At 41.8% G+C, this 25069-nt stretch overlaps 2 protein-coding genes across 2 annotated transcripts; both read left to right on the top strand.

Moving 5' to 3' along the window:
- Positions 1-9833: 9833 nt before the first annotated feature.
- Positions 9834-13547, top strand: LOC137711442 (carbon catabolite repressor protein 4 homolog 3). The gene is made up of 13 exons (XM_068450686.1): positions 9834-10176; positions 10650-10813; positions 10929-10994; positions 11100-11152; positions 11244-11325; positions 11497-11583; positions 11735-11827; positions 11931-11963; positions 12065-12177; positions 12390-12501; positions 12575-12660; positions 12768-12852; positions 13110-13547. Exons 1-13 carry the CDS (start codon positions 9897-9899, stop codon positions 13224-13226), a joined length of 1371 nt encoding a protein of 456 aa, XP_068306787.1. The 5' UTR covers positions 9834-9896; the 3' UTR covers positions 13227-13547.
- Positions 13548-15128: 1581 nt separating this feature from the next.
- LOC137711425 (uncharacterized) lies at positions 15129-19332 on the top strand. Its single transcript, XM_068450664.1, has 9 exons — positions 15129-15381; positions 15508-15681; positions 16230-16635; positions 16724-17007; positions 17107-17175; positions 17270-17326; positions 17614-17666; positions 17758-17833; positions 18023-19332. The coding sequence occupies exons 1-9, from the start codon at positions 15338-15340 to the stop codon at positions 18957-18959; spliced, it is 2100 nt and encodes a 699-aa protein (XP_068306765.1). The 5' UTR covers positions 15129-15337; the 3' UTR covers positions 18960-19332.
- Positions 19333-25069: the final 5737 nt, after the last annotated feature.

Raw genomic sequence — 25069 nt, 5'->3', positions numbered from 1 at the left:
TAAGCTCCCTGGGTTCGAGCAATGACCCAGAGGGCATGGCCGAAGTCTCCTCTCAGCAGGTCTAAAACAATCCCCTTTTTCTTTATGCACCATATCACGCCTTACTTTCCCTCACATTTTCCTTTTATGCGCACAGCCATCGTGGGAAGTGGAACTTGACGCTCTGCTTCAAAGCACGACCGGGGAGGTCGGCTCCTCTGCAGCTCCGGCCGAATCGGCAGGAGACACGCCCGCCGAAGTCTTCGTGAAGCTGCACGAAGTCCTATCTCTGACTGCTTCCCAAGCTCTCCGGAGCAAGGGCCTTGACTCTGTTGGGGAGTGTCTTAATGACCTTGCCAGCGGTGGTCACCTGAGCCCGGAGGGCATCTCTTTCCTGACCGACCTCCTAGAGCGGACTCGGCAACACTTTCTTATCTTTAAGCGTGCCCTACAGGCCGAGGACGATTTGAAGGTGGCCAAGGTTGCGCATGAGGCTGGCCGAGTAGAGATGGAGGCTTTCAAAGCAAAGAAAGCAAAGCTGACCGAGTTTGATCTCCAGATCTCTGACCTCCAGCGTCAGATTTCTGACCTTCAACGTCAAAGGTCGGCTGCTGCTTCCGAGCTTGAGAAGGATTTTGAGGCTAACAAGGCTCGGCTGACGGCCTTCGCTGCCGGCGCACGGCGTATCCAGCAACTGCAGTGCAACAAGAAAACGCGGCAGGCTGAGATAATTTTGAGCGAGGCGAAGTGGCTGGAGCTGAAAGCTGCCCTTGAGACTTACCTCCCCTCGACCCCTTAGGAGTTCATCATTGTATTTGTACTTGTAATGATTTTCTGTTATCAATACAATGGTCGTTTTGCTATACAATGGTCGTCTTGCTCTCAATACAATGGTCTTACTCTTGCATTTCCCATGTAATTGGATAGTACTTCTTTAAAAACTTTCCATTAATCGGTAATTTGTGAACTGAACCCGTCCGATCTCTTAGATGATATGCCCCCTTGCCGAGGACTTTGTGAACGATGAATGGCCCTTCCCAATTTGGCGACCACTTGCCAAATCTGGGGTCTTTTATTCCAACAGGCAACACAGTTTGCCAAACCAGTTCTCCCTCGCCGAACGTTTTTTGTCTTACACGCTGATTATATGCTCGCTCGGCAATTTTCTTTTGTGCTATCAACAAGTTACCCGCGTCGATTCGACTTTCTTCCAAGTCTTCTAACTCTTGTCGCATCGCTTGACTATATTCAATACTGCACAAATCATTCTGCTCAATTACTCGCAACGAGCTTATACTCAATTCGACTGGTAACATAGCGTCGTGTCCATAAGTCAACGCGTAGGGAGTGGTTCCAGTAGCCGACCGGGGTGAAGTTCGGTATGCCCATAATGCTTCATTTAACTTCAAATGCCACAACCCTGGTTTCTCTTTTACCATTTTTTCAAGGATGCCGATCAACACTTTATTGCTTGCCTCGGCCTGCCCGTTTGCCTGTGGGTAATACGGCGTAGATTGCTCCAGTCGGATATTCAAACTTGCCGCGTATTCCCTAAACCTATCGGCCGTAAATATAGTGCCATTATCAGTTATGATCGTTTCTGGCACGCCGAATCTGGTCACAATATTCTCTTCTACGAAGTTGCATACTTCTTTAGCAGTTAATTCGGCGTATGACCTTGCCTCGACCCACTTAGTGAAATAGTCAGTTGCTACCATTATCCACGCGTGTTTCGCTGCCCCTGATGATGGCGTGATTTTGCCAATTACGTCCATTGCCCAACCCCTGAACGGCCAAGGTTTAGTGACCGAGTGTAGTAATTCGGCCGGGGCTCTCTGTACAGGTCCATGAATTTGGCATGGGACGCATCTCCGTGCATATTCGATACAATCTTTTAATATATTGGGTCAGAAATAACCGTGTCGTCGGAGCAACCAACGCATCTTTCGTCCGGACTGATGTGCCCCACAAATTCCTTCATGTACCTCGGCCATTACTTGGGTGGCCTCTTGGACACAGCAAAAAACAAAGCTAAGCACAGTTTTTCGACAGGGAAGTAATTGAGCTCTGGTGAATTCAGATTTCGGCTAAGATAAAAGATCGCTTGTTCATGCCCTCCATTGTTGTCTTGAGCGAGGAGACAACCAATGGATTCAGTAGCTGCCGAAATGTATAATTTCAAGGGTTTGTTGCGACATGGTGGAACGAGCACGGGTGGGGTTGAAAGAGCCACCTTGATTTGTGTAAATGCCATTTGATGTTCTTCGCGCCATTCAAATTTGTCGGTATCCTTAAGTTTCAAGAGCGTAGAGAATGCCTTCATCTTACCCGCCGAATTGGCGATGAAGCGACGGAGGAAATTTATCTGCCCGAGTAACGACTGGAGCTGCTTCTTTGTCGTTGGTGGTGGGGCGCTAATGATGGCGCGAGCTTTATTTTCGTCGACTTCGATACCGCGGTGGTGCACTAAAAATCCTAGGAAATTACCGGCCGAAACACCGAAAGCACACTTGGCCGGGTTCATCTTGAGGTTGTTCTTGCGCATGCGAAGGAACGCTTGCCTCAGGTCGTCCAGATGTGTTTGACGACGTTTGGATTTCACGACCACATCATCGATATAAACTTCGACGATTGTACCGATTAAGTCGTGGAAGATCATATTCATGGCTCGTTGGTATGTGGCGCCGGCATTCTTGAGGCCGAAAGGCATGACGACCCATTCATAAGTACCAAGTGCCCCCGGGCATCGGAAAGCCGTCTTGTGGACGTCAGCTTCGGCGATGAAAATCTGGTTATAACCCGCATGACCGTCCATAAAAGAGAGCAGTTCATGATTAGCTGCGGCATCAATTAATAAATCTGAAATCGGCATTGTATACTCGTCATTGGGAGTAGCCAGATTTAGATTACGGAAATCGATGCAAATGCGAAGGGCACCGCTTTTCTTTAACACGGGGACGATATTGGCCAACCATTCGACATACCGTGCGGTCCTAATAAATCCGGCTTTCAGAAGCCGAACTAATTCTTCCTTAATGCCGAGCTGTACTTCGTTCGAAAATCGTCGAGGAGGCTGTCGAAAAGGTTTACACCCCTCCTTGATGCGTAGCTCATGCTCTACAAGGTTTCGGTCGAGGCCGGGCATTTCATGATAGCTCCACGCAAAGCAATCTTTAAATTCGTGGAGTAACTTCCGTAGTTCGACCTTCATGGACGGTGGGAGTAACGCGCTAATAAACAATGTTCGAGGATCCTCGGCCGTGCCTACGTTAACTTCCTCCAACGGGTCCTTGACTTGAGGCCGATGGTCTTCGAGTTCGGCCGGCGCAGCCTGAACTTTATCGAAAGAAAGAACGGGGCCGTTATCTGCTTCGGCCAGAAATTCGATTAAATTGACGCCCGAGTGCGGTTGCTTGGTAATGGCGTACCAATGGGCCAGCAGACGTTCCATTGTAGATGAAACCGCGGCCTGACGCCTTTCTTGCGTGGTGTGCTCAATCATCGGCGTTGGTGACTAGATCTGCCAAGCCAAGTCTCGCCGAATCCTGTTGGACAGTCTCGGCGCCGACCTCAATTACTTTCTGTACCGAAATTCTCGTCGGCCGCCCATCCTCGTTAAGGCCTTGGAGGGTGATGTAGCCGACGTGATCATCGTAATAGCGAGCCTGAATCATGTTGGTTTCAAATGGCTGGTTATCGGCTGGGTGGACCACGACCGATTTGCCATCCCAAAAGATGAGGACTTGGTAGAGTGATGACGGAATGCAACTGGTTTGGTGGATCCAGTCGCGACCAAGTAATGCGTTATAATCGGTCTTGGAATCAATGACAAAGAAAGCTGTCATATGTTGACGACCGGCAATGCTAACTTCCAACGGAAGTACGCCTTTGGTCTGAGACTTGTCACCGACGAAGCTGCTCATAGTAATCCCTGACGGAATGAGTTCACTATCAGAACGGCGTAAAGCCTTCATGACGGAGATTGGCATAATGTTGACTGTGGCACCGCAGTCGACGAACACCTTAGAAATGGGGAATCCTTCGATATGAGCCGTGACATACAACGGCTTCAGGTGTTGGAGATTAACCGAAGGGGAGCGGGGAAATAGCTCGGCCAAAGCTGCCGTAAGGTTGTCCCCGCTTCGGTTTTCTCTATCGTCGTCGTTTGCGACGAAGTCTACTTGCGTTGCTTCCTCGGTAACTACGTCCCCGTCCAAGAAATTCGACTGGTGGGTACCTGGCTGGAATTCGGCTGGTAGGACGTGGACCATACTGATCTCCATATGTTCGAGGACCGAGGGACCCATTGGCTCGTGGTCATCGTCGTCTGCAGAACTAGCCTCAGTAGTAGTTGGCGGAACATCCTGAATTAAACTTTTGAGTTCCTCGGTAAGAGCCGGTATCTGAGAAGTAGGAACCAAATCGAATGTGGGTGGGCGATTTCCTTCGACAATGTTGACTGCCGAAGATTCATGTTGATCCTTGGTTACACGGGCTCGTTCTTCATAGGCAATACGGGCGTTCCTCGTGTCTAGATACGTATCCAACCGTGCTATCCGTTGTTCCTCGTCGGCCGTGAGGCCGAAAAGCGATACAGCCGAGAAAACTTCGAAATGATAACGTAAATGCTGGAGGTCTTCAAGCGAGAAGGGTAATTCGGCGGTGTCGATATATGTATAAGGATCGACCTCAAAACCCAGGACCCGAGCCTCCCGTATATGTTGAAACCGAGCTTTAATGGCTGGATCAGAAGTTTTCTGGATAATTTGCTCGGCATCAGGACAAGTCAGCGCTAAGTCGAGGGCTTCCTGACATGCCTTGGGGAGTCCGTACAAATCATTTGCGGAGTATTTCTTATGAAATTCTCGCATGTATTCCATGGATGCACCGAGGAATGGAGGGTGTAAGTTGCGCCGTATTTTGATAAACGGCTCGCGCGGTGGTAACGGAGAAAGTTTCCTTTCGGCCTCTTGTGTAAAGTACTCTAGACGAGCTCTCGTTTCCCCAGGCCGGAGAAGGATCTTAATACGTTTCTCAGCCTCCTCAATGGTGGTTTCGAAATCAGCATCCGCTACTTTCTTGCCTTCGGCTAACTCGGTCATGATAGTCGGGGTTGGCCGTTCGCTACTATCTTCCACGGCCTTTTTTGGTTGCCATTTGTTGGCCGGGCTGGCCTGCGCTTCTCGTCGCCGAGCCATGCAATCTATCCGTTGACGACGACGTTTTTGGGATTTGGACAGCGCCGTATACAAACCTGTCGGAGAATTGTAACTGTACCAGCGTTGATCCGATGTCCTTGGTGGTTTGAAAGTTTTGCGATCAACTGGCGAGCCCGAACTGTTGGCATTGCGCGAATAATAATCCTCATTATAGAAGGGTGCGGCGAAGTCAAGACGCCGCCTGACCGAGGTCTGTTCTTTCGGCTTTACTTGTGGGCCGAGTCGGTCGAACACTTGACGTCGTGGACCTAATCCCTTTGATGACGCCGTAGGGGCCGTTGGTGGGGTTGAAGATTTCTTCCCAGGTTCAACTGTTGTTTTACAATGGTCACATAAAACCTTCGATCCACAAGTTTCGTCGGAATTTGACCTCGTCATCGGCTCATCGGCGGGTCGCACCGATTGTTCCGTTGGTGGTGCATTTGAAAATATATCAAGCTTTAGTCTTGTTTGACCATTCCATTTACGGATATGCTGCACCGGGACATATTCGGCCTTCCCTTTGTTTCTGGGAAGGTGAGCATCCACCATACCAATCGTTGTGGAAGGGAAAGGATTAACATCGACCGCCATCTTTTCCGGAAATTTCAACTTTCCTTTTTCGATCCAACTTTGAATTGTGTCCCGGAACACAACACAATTATTGGTTGCATGCTTATTAGAATTATGATATTTGCAGTATATCTTTCCTTTTAATTCATCGGCCTTAGGGATAGTATGTCCCGGCCGAAGCTTGATGATTTTTGCTGCCAATAATTGATCGAAAATTGCATCAGCCTTGGTGATATCAAAAGTGTATACTTTTGATGACTTACTCGTTTCCTCGGTGGCCAAACGGGTTTTGGCGTCTTTGGTATTTACTTGCGCCAAGGCCTTGCAAACATAGGGTTTGTCTATTATTATCTCGGCCGCATCCACACTAACATACTGAGGGTCTTCACTTTCGGCCGATGCATAGCTCACCGTGGGGTTCTTATACAACGTCCCCCGGGATGGTGACTTGGATATCTTTTCTTCTCGGAGCAGATACTCATATTGTTCGACGTGTTGAGCAAGTTCGTACATATCTCGAATATTTGCCCCCAGAAACTTCTTTTTGTACTCCACGTCTAATCCGTTAAGGGCGATCCTGACGAACTCCACCTCCGGGAGTGGTACTCGGCACCAATTCCTGGCCGACTTAAACCTTGTTAGGTATTCCATTGGAGATTCGTCAGATGCTTGAGCCATCCTGGCCAACGATGATACGGACATCTCCATCCCTGGCCGATAAAATTGTTCATGGAACTTTTCGACCAACTCTTCCCAACTTTGCACGGAGTTGGGTGGAAGATTAATGTACCAGGCGAAAGCTGAGCCTGTCAGTGAAAAGTTAAACAACCGTAGTTTGTAGAAATCGCTATTGACGTCCCCACACTGCGCTGTGAACCGAGCCACATGTTCTAGTGAGGATAAAGATGATTCTCCGGCGAAGAGGCTGAAATCGGGGATCTTAAATCCTCGTGGGTATTCAAACCTTTCTACATAAGCTGGGTATGGATGGATAAATTTTGGAAACTTCGGCCCTTTCTTCAGGGCCGAGTCAATCATCCTCTGGACTTCGGTGATGTTTACGGAAGCGGCTTCTTCTCCCTGGCTTGGTCCCTCGGCTCTATTTCCTGGTCCTCTTCTTTCCAAGAGGACTGGTTGTGGCCGAGCGGACCCTCTCTCGGCTGGGATGGGCAAATTCGTCGGGAGCTGCCGAGGCTGGCCGACCTGGCCATCTTCGAAGGCTTTACTAACCAGTAGTTCAAGCATTCTGGTCTGTGTATCGCTGTTACTACGTATTGCGTCTAGCAAATCATTCATCTTCTGACCAATCGACTGCTCGACCTGACGATATTGTTCATCTAGTCGTCTCCGAAGGAATGTCCTAGTTGGTGGATCGGAACCTTCCCCACCATCGTCATCACAATCTTCCACAATCCCTTCCATGAACATCCCAGCTGTTTGATTCGGGACTGCGGGGTTGTAAGGTTGCCCGCCGAGACAGACCTCATTCTCTCGGCGTGTTACACTTGTGGCCTCGGGCGGCGCAATTATGATCGGATTTTTTGTAGAGTGCAAATCCTGCCCAAGGCCTTGCACTGGCAAGTCAGTCGTTGACTTTCCCATGGTTGTTTTCTGCTTCGTAGACCGTGTCTCAATGGTCATGAACTCCGAAGGTTTAGCACAAATGGTCCCACCGGGCGTGCCAAAATGTTGACCCTAATAATTACAAAACCTACGTGGCGCGCAGGCCGAGCAACTAGTGAGCTAACTACGTCCTTCGGTTGAATGCGGGGCGTGCCAACTCGTCGGCCGAGCTCGGCCGAGGAGTACAATTTGTTGATGTCGCTTGGAGCGCGTCGTTGACTTCTGTATCTTGCGATTGCGACCGAGGAAGGAACGCTCTCGGTCTCTGAGTTCTACAGCCTGAAGACAAGGCTGCCAATTCTGCGGAGTTCAATAATCGTCGGAGCCCGATTCGGTCACCGTGATTATATTCGTGAGAGTATAAGCACGTCGAATCGAGACCAAGGTGTATGGGCACAGGTACTCGAACGTGATGTATGTCTTGATGGTAAACGTAGTTCGGCCGTCGGAATGCCGAACCCTGAAACCTACTTGCGAGTATCCAATCATAAAACCACTCGGCGTCCTGTACGCCGAGCAATGCGATTCGTAACACCTAACTATGCCGAGAAAGCTTAGCAAGGTGACCTCTGCCAACAAAGGTTCGAAAACCTTTCTCGACCGAGACTTGGATAGATAATCGGTCGACCTCGACGCAGTGCTGTTTATCCAAACTGAAGGTGCTTCTCGGTCGGCTGATTCTGCGGCAGCAGTGCTGTTTATCCAAACTGAAGGTGCTCGCCGGGCGCTTCCACAGTGCTGTTTATCCAAACTGAAGGTGTGTCGGCAGGAAAAGAAAAAGAAAAAACTCAAGGTGTTTGAGAGGTTTTGCGCAGGGCAATTGTATGCTGATTGTGAAGCTCCTTTTCTGTTGCATGATTTCTTGTATTTATAGTCCCCCATTCCTTGAATCTGACTCCGATTTGGATCGGGAGTCCTTTTCCCAATTCGCCTCTTCCTCGAACAATCCTACTCCTACTGGGATTCTGAATTTTCCTTCTTTTCGGGACTTCATTCCTTGCTGGTCGAGAATCCTAATTGCATCAGGATTTCCTCGACCTTTCTATTTATCCGGATTACCTCTGATGGGATTTGGCCGACCCTGCCAGCTGGCCCGGGCCTTATTATTCGGCCCATAGTATTTATCATCTCCTTGGGCCGAGCACATCCTGCTGCTCGGCCCAGCAATAATATTTCGGGCCCAAACAAGTGGTAAGAGTCATATTTTATAGGAACAATCAAATTCATGAGACCAGCTCGTGAAACACACGATAGTGGTCAAAGAAAGGCTGAAATGTCTATATGAGTCTTCTTGCTCCCAAAAAGTGAACTGATGCGATGAAGCCACCAACTAGCTAGTCCTTTTTTGAAGAAAAAAAAGGGGTTTTAGATCCAGGTCCAAAAGCATAGATTGTTTTTAAAAGTAAGTTCAGTTATCTAATTACATATTTTTATTTCTTTTATACTCATTTTATATTTTCTAAAAATATTAAAAATCAATTAAAATCTTCTAATGTTATGCATTTTCCAACTTCAAAAGATCTAATTAATATTTACAACAGAAAAACTAATATTCTAACATAAATCTATCTGCAAAACATTATACCCTAAGTAATAAATATAAGAATGTATATTATACCTATAAGCGAGATATGAAACCTAACTAAAAGGTAAAAAAAAAACATAATATACAAGTGAGACACATTAATCTATGACATGTTGATTATAAAAAAGAATCTATCATATAGATAGATAAATACAATTAACCTATGATATAAGTTGATTATAAAAATTAAAAATAAAATCTATAAATGGGGTTTAAAGCAGGAGGAAGAACAAGAAATAACAAATAAATAAATAATCAAAGAGATAATTAGGAGGAAATTTGATTTTTATAATAAATCTTACCATTGAAGAGATAATTATTGATAATTAAATAATTAAATTTAAGGTTTTAGACTTATTTTAATAAACTGGACTATTCCTGCCATTGGCTAAAAAAAATTAGAATTATATCAAGTTTATCCAAAAAAATATTCTTGAGTACCATTATAATTTACTCAGAAATTTAACTCCCCTTTGATGTATCAAACTTATGATCCATTTCCAATTCATTGTCGAAGGCTTGATGTTGAAATTGGCTTTTTTCCCATGGAATTAGAGTAGCGCTGAAAATAATTCGCGAGGTTACTGTTATCTTGAAATCTTAATTACGAGTTAATTTATCTGTCTAACATGAGAAATTGAGAATATAATTAATACCATATATGATTAAAAAAAAAAAAAAAACAAAAGATACCCGCACGCTTATGTTCTACGTCTACACACCTTTCCTTATTTCCATTCACTGATTTTTTTTAATTAATCGATCAAAAGGTTAAAAATACCAGGAATTAATAACATTGGCGCCAAAGTTTACATAAGCAGTTGGAATTTGGAAGTAAAAAAGTCAACAAGTTGAGAAGATAGGCAAATCCAATTCAAATCGCCTCTGAAACCGTAAGACGCTCACACGTTCGCACAACACCCACCTCATCTTCTACGATGCCGTGCGACGCTTCCTCTTGGCTCTGCGGTGGCCACGTTTCCGTCGCAACAACCGCACCGACTGCCACCACCGCTAGCCCCTCCTCCTCCTTTCTCTGCAAGACCACCGTTTCTTGCTGCACCGCCGCTCCTAAAGGCTCGTCCACCTCCTCATCATCGTCATCTACTGGTCCCCAGACTAGTCGTCCGTGGTACAAGCAGGGACAGTACAGTCATGCTCCGCCAGACGTCGTACGCCGTTGGATCCAAGCAGAAAATCAACCACTCGCTTCTCGAGGTCCGTATATGTTACTTATATCTTCCTTCTGAGAGATTTTTCAGTTGGCATAATATAATTGGTTTTGTATTATGACATTTGGTTTTACTAAGAAAAATGTATCAATGGTATATAGTTCGCGATAATGATATCGACACATGCATAGCGTACATGTATAATATGTGTGTATGCAAGTTAGGGATTGTTTATTTTTGCTCAAAGTATTTATCCAATAAATATTTTATTAAAAACCTGTTGAAGTGCTTTTTGAGAATGTATTGGGAAGTGTCTGAAAGAAGTAATTTCCTCAAAAAGTACTTTTATGATACGAGCTTTTTGGGTGTCAGAAGACGCATTTAGCACTAAGAGAAGCAGTCCCAAACATACTTCATAGTTTATATCATAGCATACATATTTGTGATGAAAATATAAGATTTTGTCGATTAAAAACTATATCTAATAATGTAATAACTATATGAACTTCTGTGTTGCAGATAGATTTTCTGTTGCATCATATAACATTTTGGGGGATCGAAATGCTTTCTGGCATAGAGATATGTACCGGAATGTGCCTTCCAAATATCTCAAATGGGACCATCGTAGGAGGGTCATATGCGATGAACTTGCGGAATGGAACGCTGATATAATGTGTTTGCAAGTGAGTAGTAAGCCTAATTAATTTGCTGTTTTCATTTTGTTATTTGCTTCTGTAATCTTTGAAAAAAATCTCTTAAGTGGGGTTTGAACTTCTTCTTGTTTGTGTGGTTTATTAGGAAGTAGACAAGTATTTTGAGCTCTCGGAGATTCTAGCGAAAGTGGGATATGTCGGATCATACAAGGTTGATATTTCCGTGTTGTGTACCATTTTCGTCCATGAGATTGAAGAAAACAAGTACTTTAGATACAATTCCCTTCAGTTGATTTTACTATGCTTGCAATGGCAGAGACGCACTGGAGGTTCCGTTGATGGTTGCGCTATTTTCTGGAAACCTGATAAGTAAGACAGTTGTGTTTTATTCTATTTCCTACAGCTTATAGTGCTTGTGATGGCACAATAAATCGAATAATTTTCCACCTCGTTATGTCAGTTTTCGGTTGTTGGAGGAAGAGAGTATTGAATTCAAGGGCTATGGACTTGGTGACAATGTTGCGCAACTCTCGGTTTTTGAGGTAGATCACTTGTAAACATTTGCCAATACTTTTCTACACCAGTCACGGTTCTGAGATTACTTGGCCTCAGATCAAGTCTATCAACCTTTTCGTACGGAAATCTTTAACAATTCTGCTGTTTAACTAGATGGTATCCATCCTTTCCACATCAAATTTCATTCATACAGGCAGACGCAAAAAGCTGAATCAAGAAATGTAGTGATCGGTAACATCCACGTGCTTTATAACCCAACCCGAGGGGAAGCAAAATTAGGCCAGGTAAGTTCTTTTACATTGATGCTCATTTTCTGGTGCATAATAAAATGCAAAAATGTCGGTTTCCCAACAGAGATAAAGAAGGCTTATATACCTTATGTTGAGGCAATATGCTAAATTGCTTGATCAGTAATTAAATCGTGTTGTGTTTCAGATACGTTTTCTCATATCAAGGGCGAAAATCCTCGCAGAGAGATGGGGTAATGCTCCTGTTGTCCTTTGTGGCGATTTCAATATCACTCCTAAGGTTGGATATTCTTAAGTCCAAAATTCATACAAATTTCATCGTCATTGCGCCCTACTTCTAACAGTGACAAACTAAGTTGAACTACTTCCCTGCTTATTGACAGAGTGCAATATACAAGTTCTTGTCAAAATCTGAGGTGAGTTGCCATCCGCTTGAATATTATTTTTTGGTCACACGGATACTGATGGATGCAATACATCCAACATTCATTTTGAAATCTGTATGATTTTTTTACAGCTGAATATCATGTTATATGACAGAAGAGAGTTATCTGGGCAGAGGGATTGTCATCCTGCTCAAGTTTTAGGTGCCAAACAAGAAATTAGCAGTCCACTTACAATGATAGACGGGTATGTCTCCTACATGTTAAAGCAGATACAAATTTTCGATTCTGTTTTTATTTAATTCCTATGTCCTAATACAGACGTGACGTGCATACATTCTTCACAACCAAATTCTAATCATATATTAAAGAATTTGGCTAAACAGATTCGGGCTCTTTGCTATAAACAAGATGACTGAGGCGGGTTGTCTTATTTTGCTCTAAACGTTCTTATTTTAGATTGCTGAAGCACTGCTGGACAGATGAAGAAATTAGAGTTGCAACCGGAGATGCCAATAGGCATTTAGTTGTGCATCCGATGAAGCTTAACAGTTCCTATGCCACGGTGCAGGTACAAATTTTATTCCGTTACCACCTGAATGTTTAATACTCCAGTTTTTTTATGTAGTATATCATATTTTCAGGGTTCTACAAGAACACGGGATCCCAATGGTGAACCTGTAGCTACTACCTACCACTCAAAATTTCTTGGAACCGTTGACTACTTATGGTAAATTGCTTTTCTTAAATTCTGTAACAACGATTCTAATGTTGGTGGAGTTGGTTATGACAATGAAAATGCTGATGAATCGTATGAAATTCTTGTGTTGGGTATAGGTACTCTGATGGACTTGTGCCCACTAGAGTTATAGACACCGTTCCAGTTGATGTTCTGCAGAAGATTGGTAGCCTCCCTTGCAAGGTAGGGCAACTTTTGATTCTGCTACCTGATTGCATTCGAGCTAAAACTTTACGAAGCTTCTCAATCGTTAATAGTGACATATAGATGCACTTGTGGGGTTGATGGAGGTTCTGTGCGCGTGTGCATGCGAGCTTGTGTGATTCTCTCTCCGGGGCATAGGTCCAGTTCGCAGTATATGATCAAGAGTGTGCGTGTGCGTGTGCATGTAAATAATGTTATCTTCAAATCTGATTCCATTTTCTCATACTTGTACACAGAAAGTGGGAAGCGATCATTTGGCCTTAGTTACAGAGTTCGCCTTCAAACCGGGCACAAATGAAGACAACAAAGAAACTGCTGCATCGTCAAGCAGAACAGCGTTTTCCAAGCTTTAGAGAAGGAAACTTGTTGGCATACCATGCATCCGGAAACTTAATATTCTTGCGCCCGCAGAAGGATGTTTTATATCTTGAATAGCAAGTAAAACGGAACATAAAGCTAGATTGTTGCTCCCCTCAACATGTATTGTATTGACCATGCTTGGCTGCAAAATAAAAGCGGCAAGTGTTGCTGAAAAGCTGATCATAAATGGACTTGTGTTTGAATAATTGACATCGGAAACTATGATGTCCATTTGCGATTGAGTTTCAGCTGCGAAGCATGGATTTATTGTTTTATACACGGTAAAACAAAATAAAATTTGTGTACAAACGGGAAAAAAACAAAAAATTATGAGCATCGATCATTTGAAGCTGGTGCTGCTGCATGCTAACCAAAACAAACACAAACAAAAAAATCATCATCGTCACCAATAATTTAACCATCAGATCAAAATTAAACTAATTATATGATGAATGTATAGTAGTCGCATACCTCATTTCCCCTGGATTTTTTCTGGGATTCGAACTGTGAGAATGTGAGGATCAAGTTCTACATCGGCATGGGACTAAACTATACAAGAGTTTATTGAGTTACTTTATATTACCAATTATTTTTATGATGGAACTTTAACGTTCTTTACAAACTGTTCATGGCTGAGATTAAATTCATGTTCATGCTAACAGAAGAGTGGATGCAATACCAAAAAAAACGACTTCCTTCTTAGGAAGTGCAGAAACGGCTTTTTGGAGTTCGAGCACGGTCCAAATAAGAAAAGACAAAATGAAAATGTAGCCAGCATTCATCTTTGTTTACCATTAAGTTTTACATCAGGAAATTGAGAATACACTATACAAGTGTATGTTTCCATCCAGATAATATCAAGGTCTTTTGTGATAAAATTCAACAACCAATAATAGGTGATTAAGTTAGGACAATGTTGGTGTGGCTAGGAGTGCGTTAGTGGTCTGTCGCTCTTATTATCTTATATGATATTAAAGCGGATTTGATTATGTGTCTTGTGGGTCCGTCTCATGACCGAATTACCAAGGTTCAATGTAATACAATGCTTCCGCTCTTAAAGTCCGATGTGAACCATAACAAGTGGCTCAGTGATAAGGACATGAACTATGGCTCTCCAATAAACAAAAAAATGTGGAAGTCTCGGGTTCGATGCTCCGAGCTTATGAGCATGTTTGACTGCGGCCATGAACATAATGAAATTTCTCATAACCTCTTCAAACCCCGAAAGGGTAAATAATCCTAACTTGCCACTTCCAGAAGAAAAAAGAAAAAAAAAGATCGATATGGAATTGGTTGCACATGTGGCCACTTGAGGGAGAACATTGAACATGTCACATATTGGGAGGTTGATATATATATATATATATATATATATATACACATACACATACGTACGTACGTACGTATGTATGTATGGTTCCTTTACTAACAATTTTAAACAAATCTAATTGGTTATGAGTCGACCTAAGTATCAAACACTCTTCTACTAATGGTCGGCAAGATGCACTCATTTCTCCTGACTTCCAAGCGATGCCACCCGCCGCGTTCGTGTTTCCGTGGCTGCGTGACACCGTAAAGCTCAAGTGGTCCCACACTGCTCTAAACTCGCAAGCCACACGGCATAAACCGCACAATCCCTTTGACCGTCGTCATATCCTGTCCGTTAATTTCATGCTGGCCCCACCTGATTAATTTATCCGGAACCACGTGTACAACGAGCCCCTTTTTTTGTGCCATTACGTGTTCTCGTGAAACACAACACAAAATCCAGAAAAAAGGAGAAAGCGACACGCGTTTGACTCCACCAATCAGGGCCCCCCGCGTGTATTGCCCCCACCGCCTTGTACGGCAAAGGACCTCCCGCTACCTTCCCTCTTTTTGCCGTCTTCGACTCCCTCAAATATCGGGGCTCCAAAATTTTCTCTCGATTTTTCTTCCCAATTGACGCTCGGATTTTTTTCGTTTAGGGATTCCAACCGAGCAGCTTTCCTTTTGAGATTTTGAGAAGCGTTGCTCTTTGGTTTCTACTTTGTAGTTTCCGAATTCGATTTTTCCAGAAATTTAATTCAATTTTTTTTTTTAAATTTGATTTTACTGTTATGAGATGATTCAACGGTTCGTTGACAACATCATCGCCGTCACCAAAGAGTGAGAGTCTTCCTTCTCTTTTTACCAATCCATTCGAATTCGAATTGTTTTTGGAAAAAGTTTTCGAATTTGGTTTTTTGGAATCGTTTTTGAAATTGGGTTTTGGTTTGATTTTGGTGGTTGCAGGTCTGTGAAGACGTTCACGTACGAATCGCTGAACAATGTCGTGCGGCTGATCAATGGAATTTCGGCTCTGTTGCTGACGTTTCTGCCGGGGAAGGCGAACATTCTCGAAGGCATTCATGGATGGGAGCTCAGGCCAACGTTTCGGGGACCCAGATTTCCTCGCTGGATGGAGAAGTAAGTTTTGGGTTTTGATCATGGAAAGATTTGGAAGCTCGTTGAATTCAAAATTTTTAGAATTTTCTTTCTTTTGGTAATTTTATTTTGCGATTGGGGGAATTGGGATTATTCGTGATGAATGAGTGTAATTTTTTTGGTGGGCAGTAGTTATTTTGAATGTATAATTGACTGAATTCAGAAATTAAATTTTTTTTTTAATTACTTGTCAATTTATTTTTTATTTGTGGAATTGGGATTGTTCATCATAAATGAATGGATAGGATTAGGGTGTAATTTTTTTCGTGGGCAGTAGCTATTTTGTACGAAAAATTGACTGAATTCAGAATTTTGAAAATTTTCCATCACTTGGCAGTTTGTTCTGTAATTGTTGGAATTGGGATTATTCAAATCAATGTGTGTTTTTTCTGGTGGGAAGTAGTTATTTTGTATGTCAAAAGTTAGTTCCTTTTATGTAATATCTATCTATCTTCTTGTAAGAAGTGTAAGGTTTTGATGCATCAATATTAGTTGCTGATTGACATGTCCATTTTCGTTGATGTTTGTAGTGGGGTGTCCTCTTTCAATCATTTTGTACACGAGCTTTCTGTGGATTCTGATTCTGATGGTTCGAACGTTGATTACGCATATGGAGATGAAGATAGTGATGATGCCATGTCTCCTGCATCACCATCCTCTCAAAGTTCAAGAGCCTCGAGGGCTTCTAGTTTCAGCAAGCACGATAGGCGCTGGTCGTGGTGGATGTGGATCAGATACATATTTTTCTGGATTCTGTTTCCCGCCAGGTTTCTGCTTGGGATTCCAGTTCGCATTTTGCAGTTGTCTTATTCTAGATCATCAAAAGCCTCTGCTGCACCAGGAAGCAATGAGGCTTCGCAAACGATAAGTAAAGTACAGATTCTCAAGGATCACATTGTTCACCGAACCACAGATAGGAGACGTGGAGTCATTGAGGTCTGTTCACAGGCTAATTATGCCATTTAAAATAACATGCATCATTTGTTTCTCTCCCAATTTTCTCATTTTAACTTGTTCCCAACAGGATCTTCATCTAGCAATCGAGATATTCATAGAAGCTATTTTTGATGTTGTTCACAAGGCGGCACATTTTGTTCTTTCCCCTTCGGTGGCTTTTAAAACACTATCAGGATGGTGTTCACTGAGCAGTGTTGGTGTTCAATATAGTCATGGTAATGATTCAGAAGTTACTGTTCCCACAGCTTCACTTGGAGAGAATGATCCAGCTCTTAAAGAAAGGAATACTTCTTTTCAGCATTCGCTAAATACTGATGCTCGGACTTGTCAGGATGTCATAACAGAGCTTGGGTAAGGCTTTGGTACGCTTACTTGATTGAAGAACCTTTCGCTTTTTGTTTGAATGTTTCACGTGATCTGCAAATTGCTCATTCTTTTTTTCTCTATTAGGTACCCATATGAAGCTATTCATGTGATCACTAATGATGGCTATGTTCTTCTCTTGGAAAGACTCCCGAGGTATATAATCGATATATTTGGCCTTTTTTTCCTTCCCTGGTGAATAACTTTGTTTAAAAATTGCGGTGTCTAATATTGTATTGTGATGCTGCAGACGTGATTCCCGGAAAGCTGTTTATCTTCAACATGGAGTTTTTGATTCATCTATGGGGTAAGTTATTTCTTCTATCCTTTTTCAAGTGTTATAGAAACTACGTCTTAAATGTCGAGTGGAAGTTTGTTGGCGGCACTGGTTATCAGAGTGATGCGTTGTCCTTCCTGCTACAATATCTCTATGGTTCAACTTTTTCATCTTAAAAATACGGTTTTAGAATGGTGTATCTTATTTACGGCTCATTATCGTGTTCTGTTCTCCTGTATTTTTACGCTTTGAAAATAATTTGTTTTATAATAGTTAGCTTTACAAATGATTTCTAATGGACTATTTCCTTTTTCCAGATGGGTCTCTAATGGGGTGGTTGGTTCACCAGCATTTGCAGCTTACGATCAAGGTTAGCATATTTCCTTGGAAAGCATATACAGCTTGCAGTACAGACAGCTGTATTGGCTTAGAAATATGCTAATGGCACTTCTTTTTCACAGGATATGATGTTTTCCTTGGGAACTTTCGTGGCTTGGTTTCTAGGGAACATGTTAACAAAAATATTTCCTCACGACAGTAAGTTGCTTATGTAACCTGCATGCTATATTGTATATGAAATATTCATCCTTGATTCCTTCTCGAACTCAAATTATCAAGGGGGCGGAATGAGGTTGCAATATATTCAGATTTTCTAAGCACAAAGTAGCAGTTTCCATAGAGTACTTTAGTATGAACATGGTTACTGAACATAGAAACCCAATGCAGGTATTGGCAGTACTCCATTAATGAGCACGGGACTCAGGATATTCCTGCAATGATAGAGAAGATTCACCAAGTTAAAACTGCTGAATTGAAACTTAGTCAACCTGATCTTGACGAAGAAACAAATGATGGTCAACCTTACAAACTCTGTGCCATTTGTCATAGCTTGGGAGGAGCAGCAGCACTTATGTACGTTATAACACAGAGAATAGAAGAGAAACCACACAGACTCTCCAGATTGGTTTTACTATCACCTGCTGGCTTCCATGGTGATTCCACCTTTATGTTTACGATTATGGAGCATGTTTTTCTTTTATTGGCTCCTCTTCTGGCTCCTCTTGTGCCTGGTTTTTACATACCAACCAGGTTCTTTCGCATGCTTCTGAACAAGTTGGCGCGAGACTTCCATAACTATCCTGCTGTTGGGGGACTGGTTCAGACCTTAATGAGTTATTTTGTTGGTGGGGATAGCTCAAATTGGGTTGGCGTTTTAGGGTTACCACATTATAACATGAATGACATGCCGGGGGTATCATTCCGAGTGGCTCTCCATCTTGCACAAATGAAACGTGCAGGGAAGTTTAGAATGTTTGATTATGGGAGTGCTTCTGCTAATATGGAGATGTACGGATGTCCAGAGCCATTCGACTTGGGGGAGTACTATGGGCTTATTGATGTTCCTGTTGATCTGGTTGCTGGAAGAAAGGACAAGGTTATACGGCCATCGATGGTCAGAAAACATTATAAGTTGATGAAGGAATCTGGTGTTGATGTATCCTACAATGAGTTTGAGTACGCCCATCTGGACTTCACATTTTCTCACCGAGAAGAACTCTTGGCATATGTCATGTCACGCTTGCTGCTTGTTGAGCCAGCTCCAAAGCAGCAATCCAGTCAGAAGGCCGTAAAGTTGAAGAAGAGAGCCCCAGCTACTAGTTGATCGAGTTCAAGAAAACGCATGCATTTCCGTCTTTTTTCCTTCAGGATTGGCATGTGCTACATTCTCAGGTACAGATTACTGTTGTAGATGATTGAATATGTCAGATAAGTCTTTACTCCTGGGCAATCAGTTGTGAATAGTTACTGCCGCGTTTTCTTCCCCCTCCTTTTTTTCGCCGGAAGTTAACTGCCCAAAGGCTTTTATATATATATGTACCTTGGATTGAGCTTTGTACAAAAACCGATGTGTGTATATATTGTAATGTATCTGAGAATCATGTTGTCTCTGTCATGTAACGTTAAATAACAGCGTAGGATGTTTCGTCAACTGAACTTTCTTTACTTTTGATATTTGTACTATGAGAATTTGTGTACATTGTTTTGGTATAATTTCGTGTGCTGTACTACTGAGTCCTATTTCTTACTAGATTGTACAAATCATTGTCGGGAACCTGTTTTTGTTCGGTTTTGTGTTCCCGAATACTAGTAGCGATTCGGTATCCTCCCCATCGTTGTTTCTGTTGGAGCATACTGTTGTAGGTGATGCAACAGAGGGATGCTGTTCCAGACCATGTGTTTGGGCATGTTGATGTTGTTGATGAAGCAGATGATGCCGTTCCAAACCACCAGATGTTTCGCCAATATGTTGAGGAAGGTGGGGTTCCTGAGTGATTAAAGGTAGCTTAGTTGAAATGTTGATTGACTTAATCCTAGTATCCTCGAATGAAATACATTTAGCGAATTTGTAAAAAAGAACCCTTGGAACATACTACAGCCCCAGGTGGCAAAGAGCCGACATCGAGATGCCAAACATTCCCGTCGATGTGAGCTCTTGGAGAAGATCAGCATGTTATCCCTAGAGTAACTTTTATCCGTTGAGCGACGGCCCTTCCACTTGGTACCGTCGGATCACTAAGGCCGACTTTCGTCCCTGCTCGATAGGTGGGTCTTACAGCCAAATTCCCTTCTAATTACGTAAATCAATAGTTCAAACCGCACTCAAAGGTAGGGCAGTTTCCATTTTTATAGGAACTTTTGTACCAGAAACAATGGTATCTCCAATTATAGCCCCTTGGGGATGTAAAATATATCTTTTCTCACTCGCCGAAGGGAAAACAGTCTCGATGAAGGTGTGGTTTTCGGCAGGGGGAAGATCATCGATTGAGATGGGAGGCTGATTCTAAAACACTGAAATTCCAAATTAATAGACTTGAGATGAGCACAAAAGAGTAGAGAAAGCGCTGAAAATTCGTTTTCAGATGGCGTACAAGCTCATTATTTCTCAGATTATCAAATATTGGGTGATGATTCATAACCTCAAATCTGAGGATGTGTGTGTCCTTGGCATGATCTGGTACACTGGAAGATAAATACGTATTAAGTTGAGCCATACGTACACACTCACACGTTGATATGAACAAGGAAAGAGTGGTTTTTGTTGTTAGACTCGCTGCCTGTTGAAAGCGGACTGCGCAGAACATTACCCATCTGCAGTGTCTCTGGCCAATCTGCTGTAAGCCTGAAAGAGTGATTCAAGTTGCCAGATAAACGGAACAGAGAGAGAGGATGTTAAGACTTACCATTGCGGTGTTGAGGCCTTCCTATAGGCCTGTTAGAGTACGGAAAAAAGTCTCGTATCAAATGTTCAGCGAAATAATCAGTTATGGCTGTGTGCAGATGAACAAGTTCATATGATTACTAAATCATACCTTGGCTCAGTTGACCGGAATTGGTTGATCGTGATTCATAGCGGATATTGTTCCCTGAAAGCAGGCAAAGGTAAAATTAACATACAAGTCTGATCACATATACTTAATCAGGAAACTCAAAAAATGATGAATTTTGTTGAACTGGAGCAAAATTACACTGATTATCCTATGCATGAAGCTGTACTTTACCTCCCATGCTGGAACATAGGTTTCGTCTTGGGGTGTTTGGTTAGAACTAGCTCCAAGCTCCAGCCCACCATATAATCTGTGAGGCAGTATTGCAACTGCTGTTCCTGCAACAATGGCACCAATTAAGTTTGTCCCACGCTGTCCCGAGAAATTTCTTTGGCTCGCTCTAGGGCGCAGAGGACCAAGGCCTATGGCCCTATTGGTCTTTTGAGTACCTGAAAAGGAACGCTTACATATTCCATGTTTGGATATGCGACTTGCAGCATTTATAGCCGCCATCAGCGTTTTGTATTCCTGAGCTGATATTTGTGATAGCTAGCTCTCATGGAGTCTCCCGGTAGGCATTGTTTGGTGTCCATAACTTTGTCCTCCTCGCGATTTTCCTTGAGGATTAGGTTCCTAAACCAAAACTCAAAACAAGATTTAGTCCGTGCTGATGGGAACGGAAGGTTATTCAACCTGACAGATCTTTTCAAGGTAGTCTGAGAGAACGGTGTTCCATTAGGGCCCCATAGCTGCTGTTCCATGAACCACCACGACCAGATACCTTGCTGCTTGTGCTGCCATTGATTCTTCTTTCTGATCACCTGAAGAAACCTGCGCAGAAATATGAAAGATAAAAGCTGAATACTCTCTCTTCTGATCAGATCTAAGCGTACTGACTCAGTGACTCCCGACTCATTACTGAGAGATAAGTAGAGGTTTTGGTTTGTGTTTTTAAAGCTCTCACTCTCTCACTGCATACTCCTCGTCTATGCACTGCACTATTCACTAGGTGGGGCCTGGTGGATTGCTCTTTGCCACCTCACTTTTGTTATTAGGCATGTTTCAAGGTAAACGTACGGCTATATATGACCAAGAGGTCGAGATATAGGTATCGAAAACACAAGTCACGTAATGTATCATTTCACGTGTTATAATAAGGGTGGACGATATAGTTGATATATAAAGTTCCACTTATATAAAGGTTATATTAATTAAACCAGATACACATGTGATGGTTTGAATAAAATAGGAACGTCATTTGATCGTGCTCTAGGTACACCGAAAAGTTCTCCATAAGAACATGCATAGGTGAACTAATTTATATCAGATACTTGGATTTGGACAGAAATTCAATTTTGGGGATTCTGTAGGTATGGTAGTGTAAGAACAGGATGAAGCTAAAGAGGTCTCTTCTGGAATCAACTGCAGAGTTGGAGGAAGACTAAAAGTATTCGAAGCTATTTACTGCAAAAGAATGGCAGAAGAACTGCGCCGAGTGGCATGTGGCCATGCAAAAATCTGACAAAACTTGCTCAGATCCGCCAAATACTCGTATATGCGTACGTTGTTACCAAGTGTAACGTACGTAAGTAGGAAGTATTCGGCGGATTGTGTGTTAATTAGCAAGTTCTGTCAGATTAGTGCATGACCAAACGACACTTGCCGCAGTTCGTCTGCTATATTCTCAACTTCATACCGCAAAACTCTCCTTTCGCAGTAAACAGCTTCGAATATATACTTCCATTCTTCCAATTCTGCATTTATCATCACTTTTATACTCACATAATTAACAATTTAATTCAACTACAAGAAGCTCGACTTGTACATTAATTAGTTTTTAATTATATAAATAAAAATAACAAAAAAAAAAGAAAGGGGAAATTAGTAAGGTTTCTATCTTTTCAAATTATCTCATTATTTGAAAGAAATCATGGGTTTTCTGTTCTCCTAAGTTATTACTTCATGTTGACAATTACTTTCTCTGAAAAGTAGAGAGTAAATTATATGCCAAATATGTAAGTAATTAAATTAGTGAAAGAAATAGAAAAAAATACAATAAGACGTACAAACACATTATACCAAACCATGGCACGAAATTACATTATAGAAATCAAATTATCTTATGTTCTTTTTTATCAAGGACTATGAAGAATTCAAATTTGAGGTTTCTTTCAACATTAAAAAAAGAAGCGCCTTTTTTTTTTTTTCTTTTCTTTTTCTTTTTATCAGTCGGAGATAGATAATTTGAACCTAAGACATCTTTTGACATAGGAAAGAGAATTTCCACCATACCAAGAATTAAACGGTGATTATACACTTCTTTGTAGGTGTGTTGTGAGCAAGAAACTAGGAGATGTTTAGAAACATACATCCTCACCCCTAGTTTATATACTGAAATATACATGAGAATTACAAAATGAATCAAAAGATTTTGAGCATTTTGGGTAATGAAATATAGAAATATTGGAAACCAAATCTGAGATGATACAGCCCTTCTGTTGATTTCCATATGCAAGAGACGAATAATGAACTTACGATTTATAGCACTATCAAAAAAACTTTTTATACTTATATTAACATGTGGCTTACATGCCTAAGTAGTGTGAAATTATAACTCATGGCCTGTATGACATGTCAATGTCGTATTATGAATACGAGAAGTGAATAATGAACGTACGATTTACAGCCCTAACACAAAAATATTTTAGTAATAACCGCAACAATATGTGACATGCACGCTAAAGTGGTATCAATATCCACTTAAACTATGACTCATGCCTTGCGTGACATACTAGTGACGTGTTATGAATACAAGAGACAAGTAATGAAACTTATGATTTGTGGCATTCTCAAGGAAACATTTTGATTTTAACCGTAATACCACGTGACATACATGCCAAAGTGGCCCCGCTAACCTACTTTAACTAGAACTGGTGCCCCGCGTGGCATATCGTTGTCGTGTTATGATACCACGTATCAAACCATTGCCCTTTTATCCGAACCAAAGTCAAAGCCCAAACCAGCCAAAAGCCCAAATAAACAAAATCCATAACAGAAAACCTTTCTCCAAGCCCACAACCATCGTAGGCCTATTGGATCTTTTAACCGGTTCACTTACCCGTCCGACTCAACACATTTACAAGTCAAGAGATCCACGTCCACCGTCTGGGCGCCGCTTGAAACTTTCCCGAGAAAATCGAGGAGAGAAAGCGAAAGGGAAAATGGCAGGGAATACTTGGGCCTATGTCCGGATCATCTCCGGCACCATTCTCGGTGGCATTCTCGGCTTCTACGTCATGGACCGCGCCGAGAAAAGCTACAAGGTCGGCGGAATATTCATATTCTTAATTAGCTCTCCGACTCTGTTTGGTTTCCGGGAATCCATCGGAAAAGAAAATTACAGCTTTCTCAGCTGCCAAACACTGGAATAATAGCATGAATTTATCGAATTTCTTATTTATGTGTTGGTCTGATTTATCCGTCGGGTTTTGGTGATTGCAGGAGAAAGTGCAGGAGAGGCTGAGAAAGTATGAAATTGAAATGAAGAAGAGAGAGAAATTGGACGAGTTTGAAGAGTCTCTGTAGATTTTAGCTTCTTTTTTTTTTTTTTTCCTAATCATTTTTGCTCCTGTTTTTGTTGAGAAATTGAAATTTTGGACCACATTTTCAAGAGTTGTTTAACGTTTGTAATTGTATGAGAAATTTTCTGTTTCGGTGACCGCACTCCAACGGTTTTACAAGCCAATTATATATCAAAAACTAAAAATAATTTATAGAAACTTTAATGAAAATGACTTCTCAAAACTTTTAATTAACCAAAAAAAAAAAAAAAAAAAAAACATATACTAACACACAGGACCGCGCATCACATCACACACACACACTCTCTTCCTCACTTAACCGTGCAACCTCTTACTCTTTCTCTCTCTCCTTTTTTCGTATGTTCACATCTATTTTTTTCTCTCCTTTCACCTCACCCTTCCACATCAACTTTTACTCTTTTTTTTTTTAATTTTATTTTTTCAGCTCTCCCCACTCTTCTCTCACCTTTCACCTCACTCCATAAACATTTTATTTTTATTTTATTATTTGTTTCTTTGATTATTCTTTCAATTGTTTTAAAACAACGTAATAATATTACAAAATCAAAAATAAAGAAAATTTTCATTATTTAGTTTTATGAACATTAATACTATAATTATTTCTTAAACAGAACATTGATTACTTCTTAAACTGAACATTATTTCTTAAATTGAACATTGACTACTTCTTAAACCAAACATTATTTTGTAAACTAAACATTGACTACTTTTTAAATTGAACAGTATTTCTTAAATTAAAGACTAACTATATCTTAAACGGAACACAAATACTATCATTACTTATTGAACTAAACACTGATTATTTCGTAAACTGAACACTGACTATTTCTTAAACTGAACGCTAG

This window comes from Pyrus communis, chromosome 12 (genome assembly GCF_963583255.1).
Source record: "Pyrus communis chromosome 12, drPyrComm1.1, whole genome shotgun sequence".
Taxonomy (NCBI): Eukaryota; Viridiplantae; Streptophyta; class Magnoliopsida; order Rosales; family Rosaceae; genus Pyrus; species Pyrus communis.
Note: the sequence above shows the minus strand (reverse complement) of the source record. Positions and strands in the feature narration are given on the sequence as shown.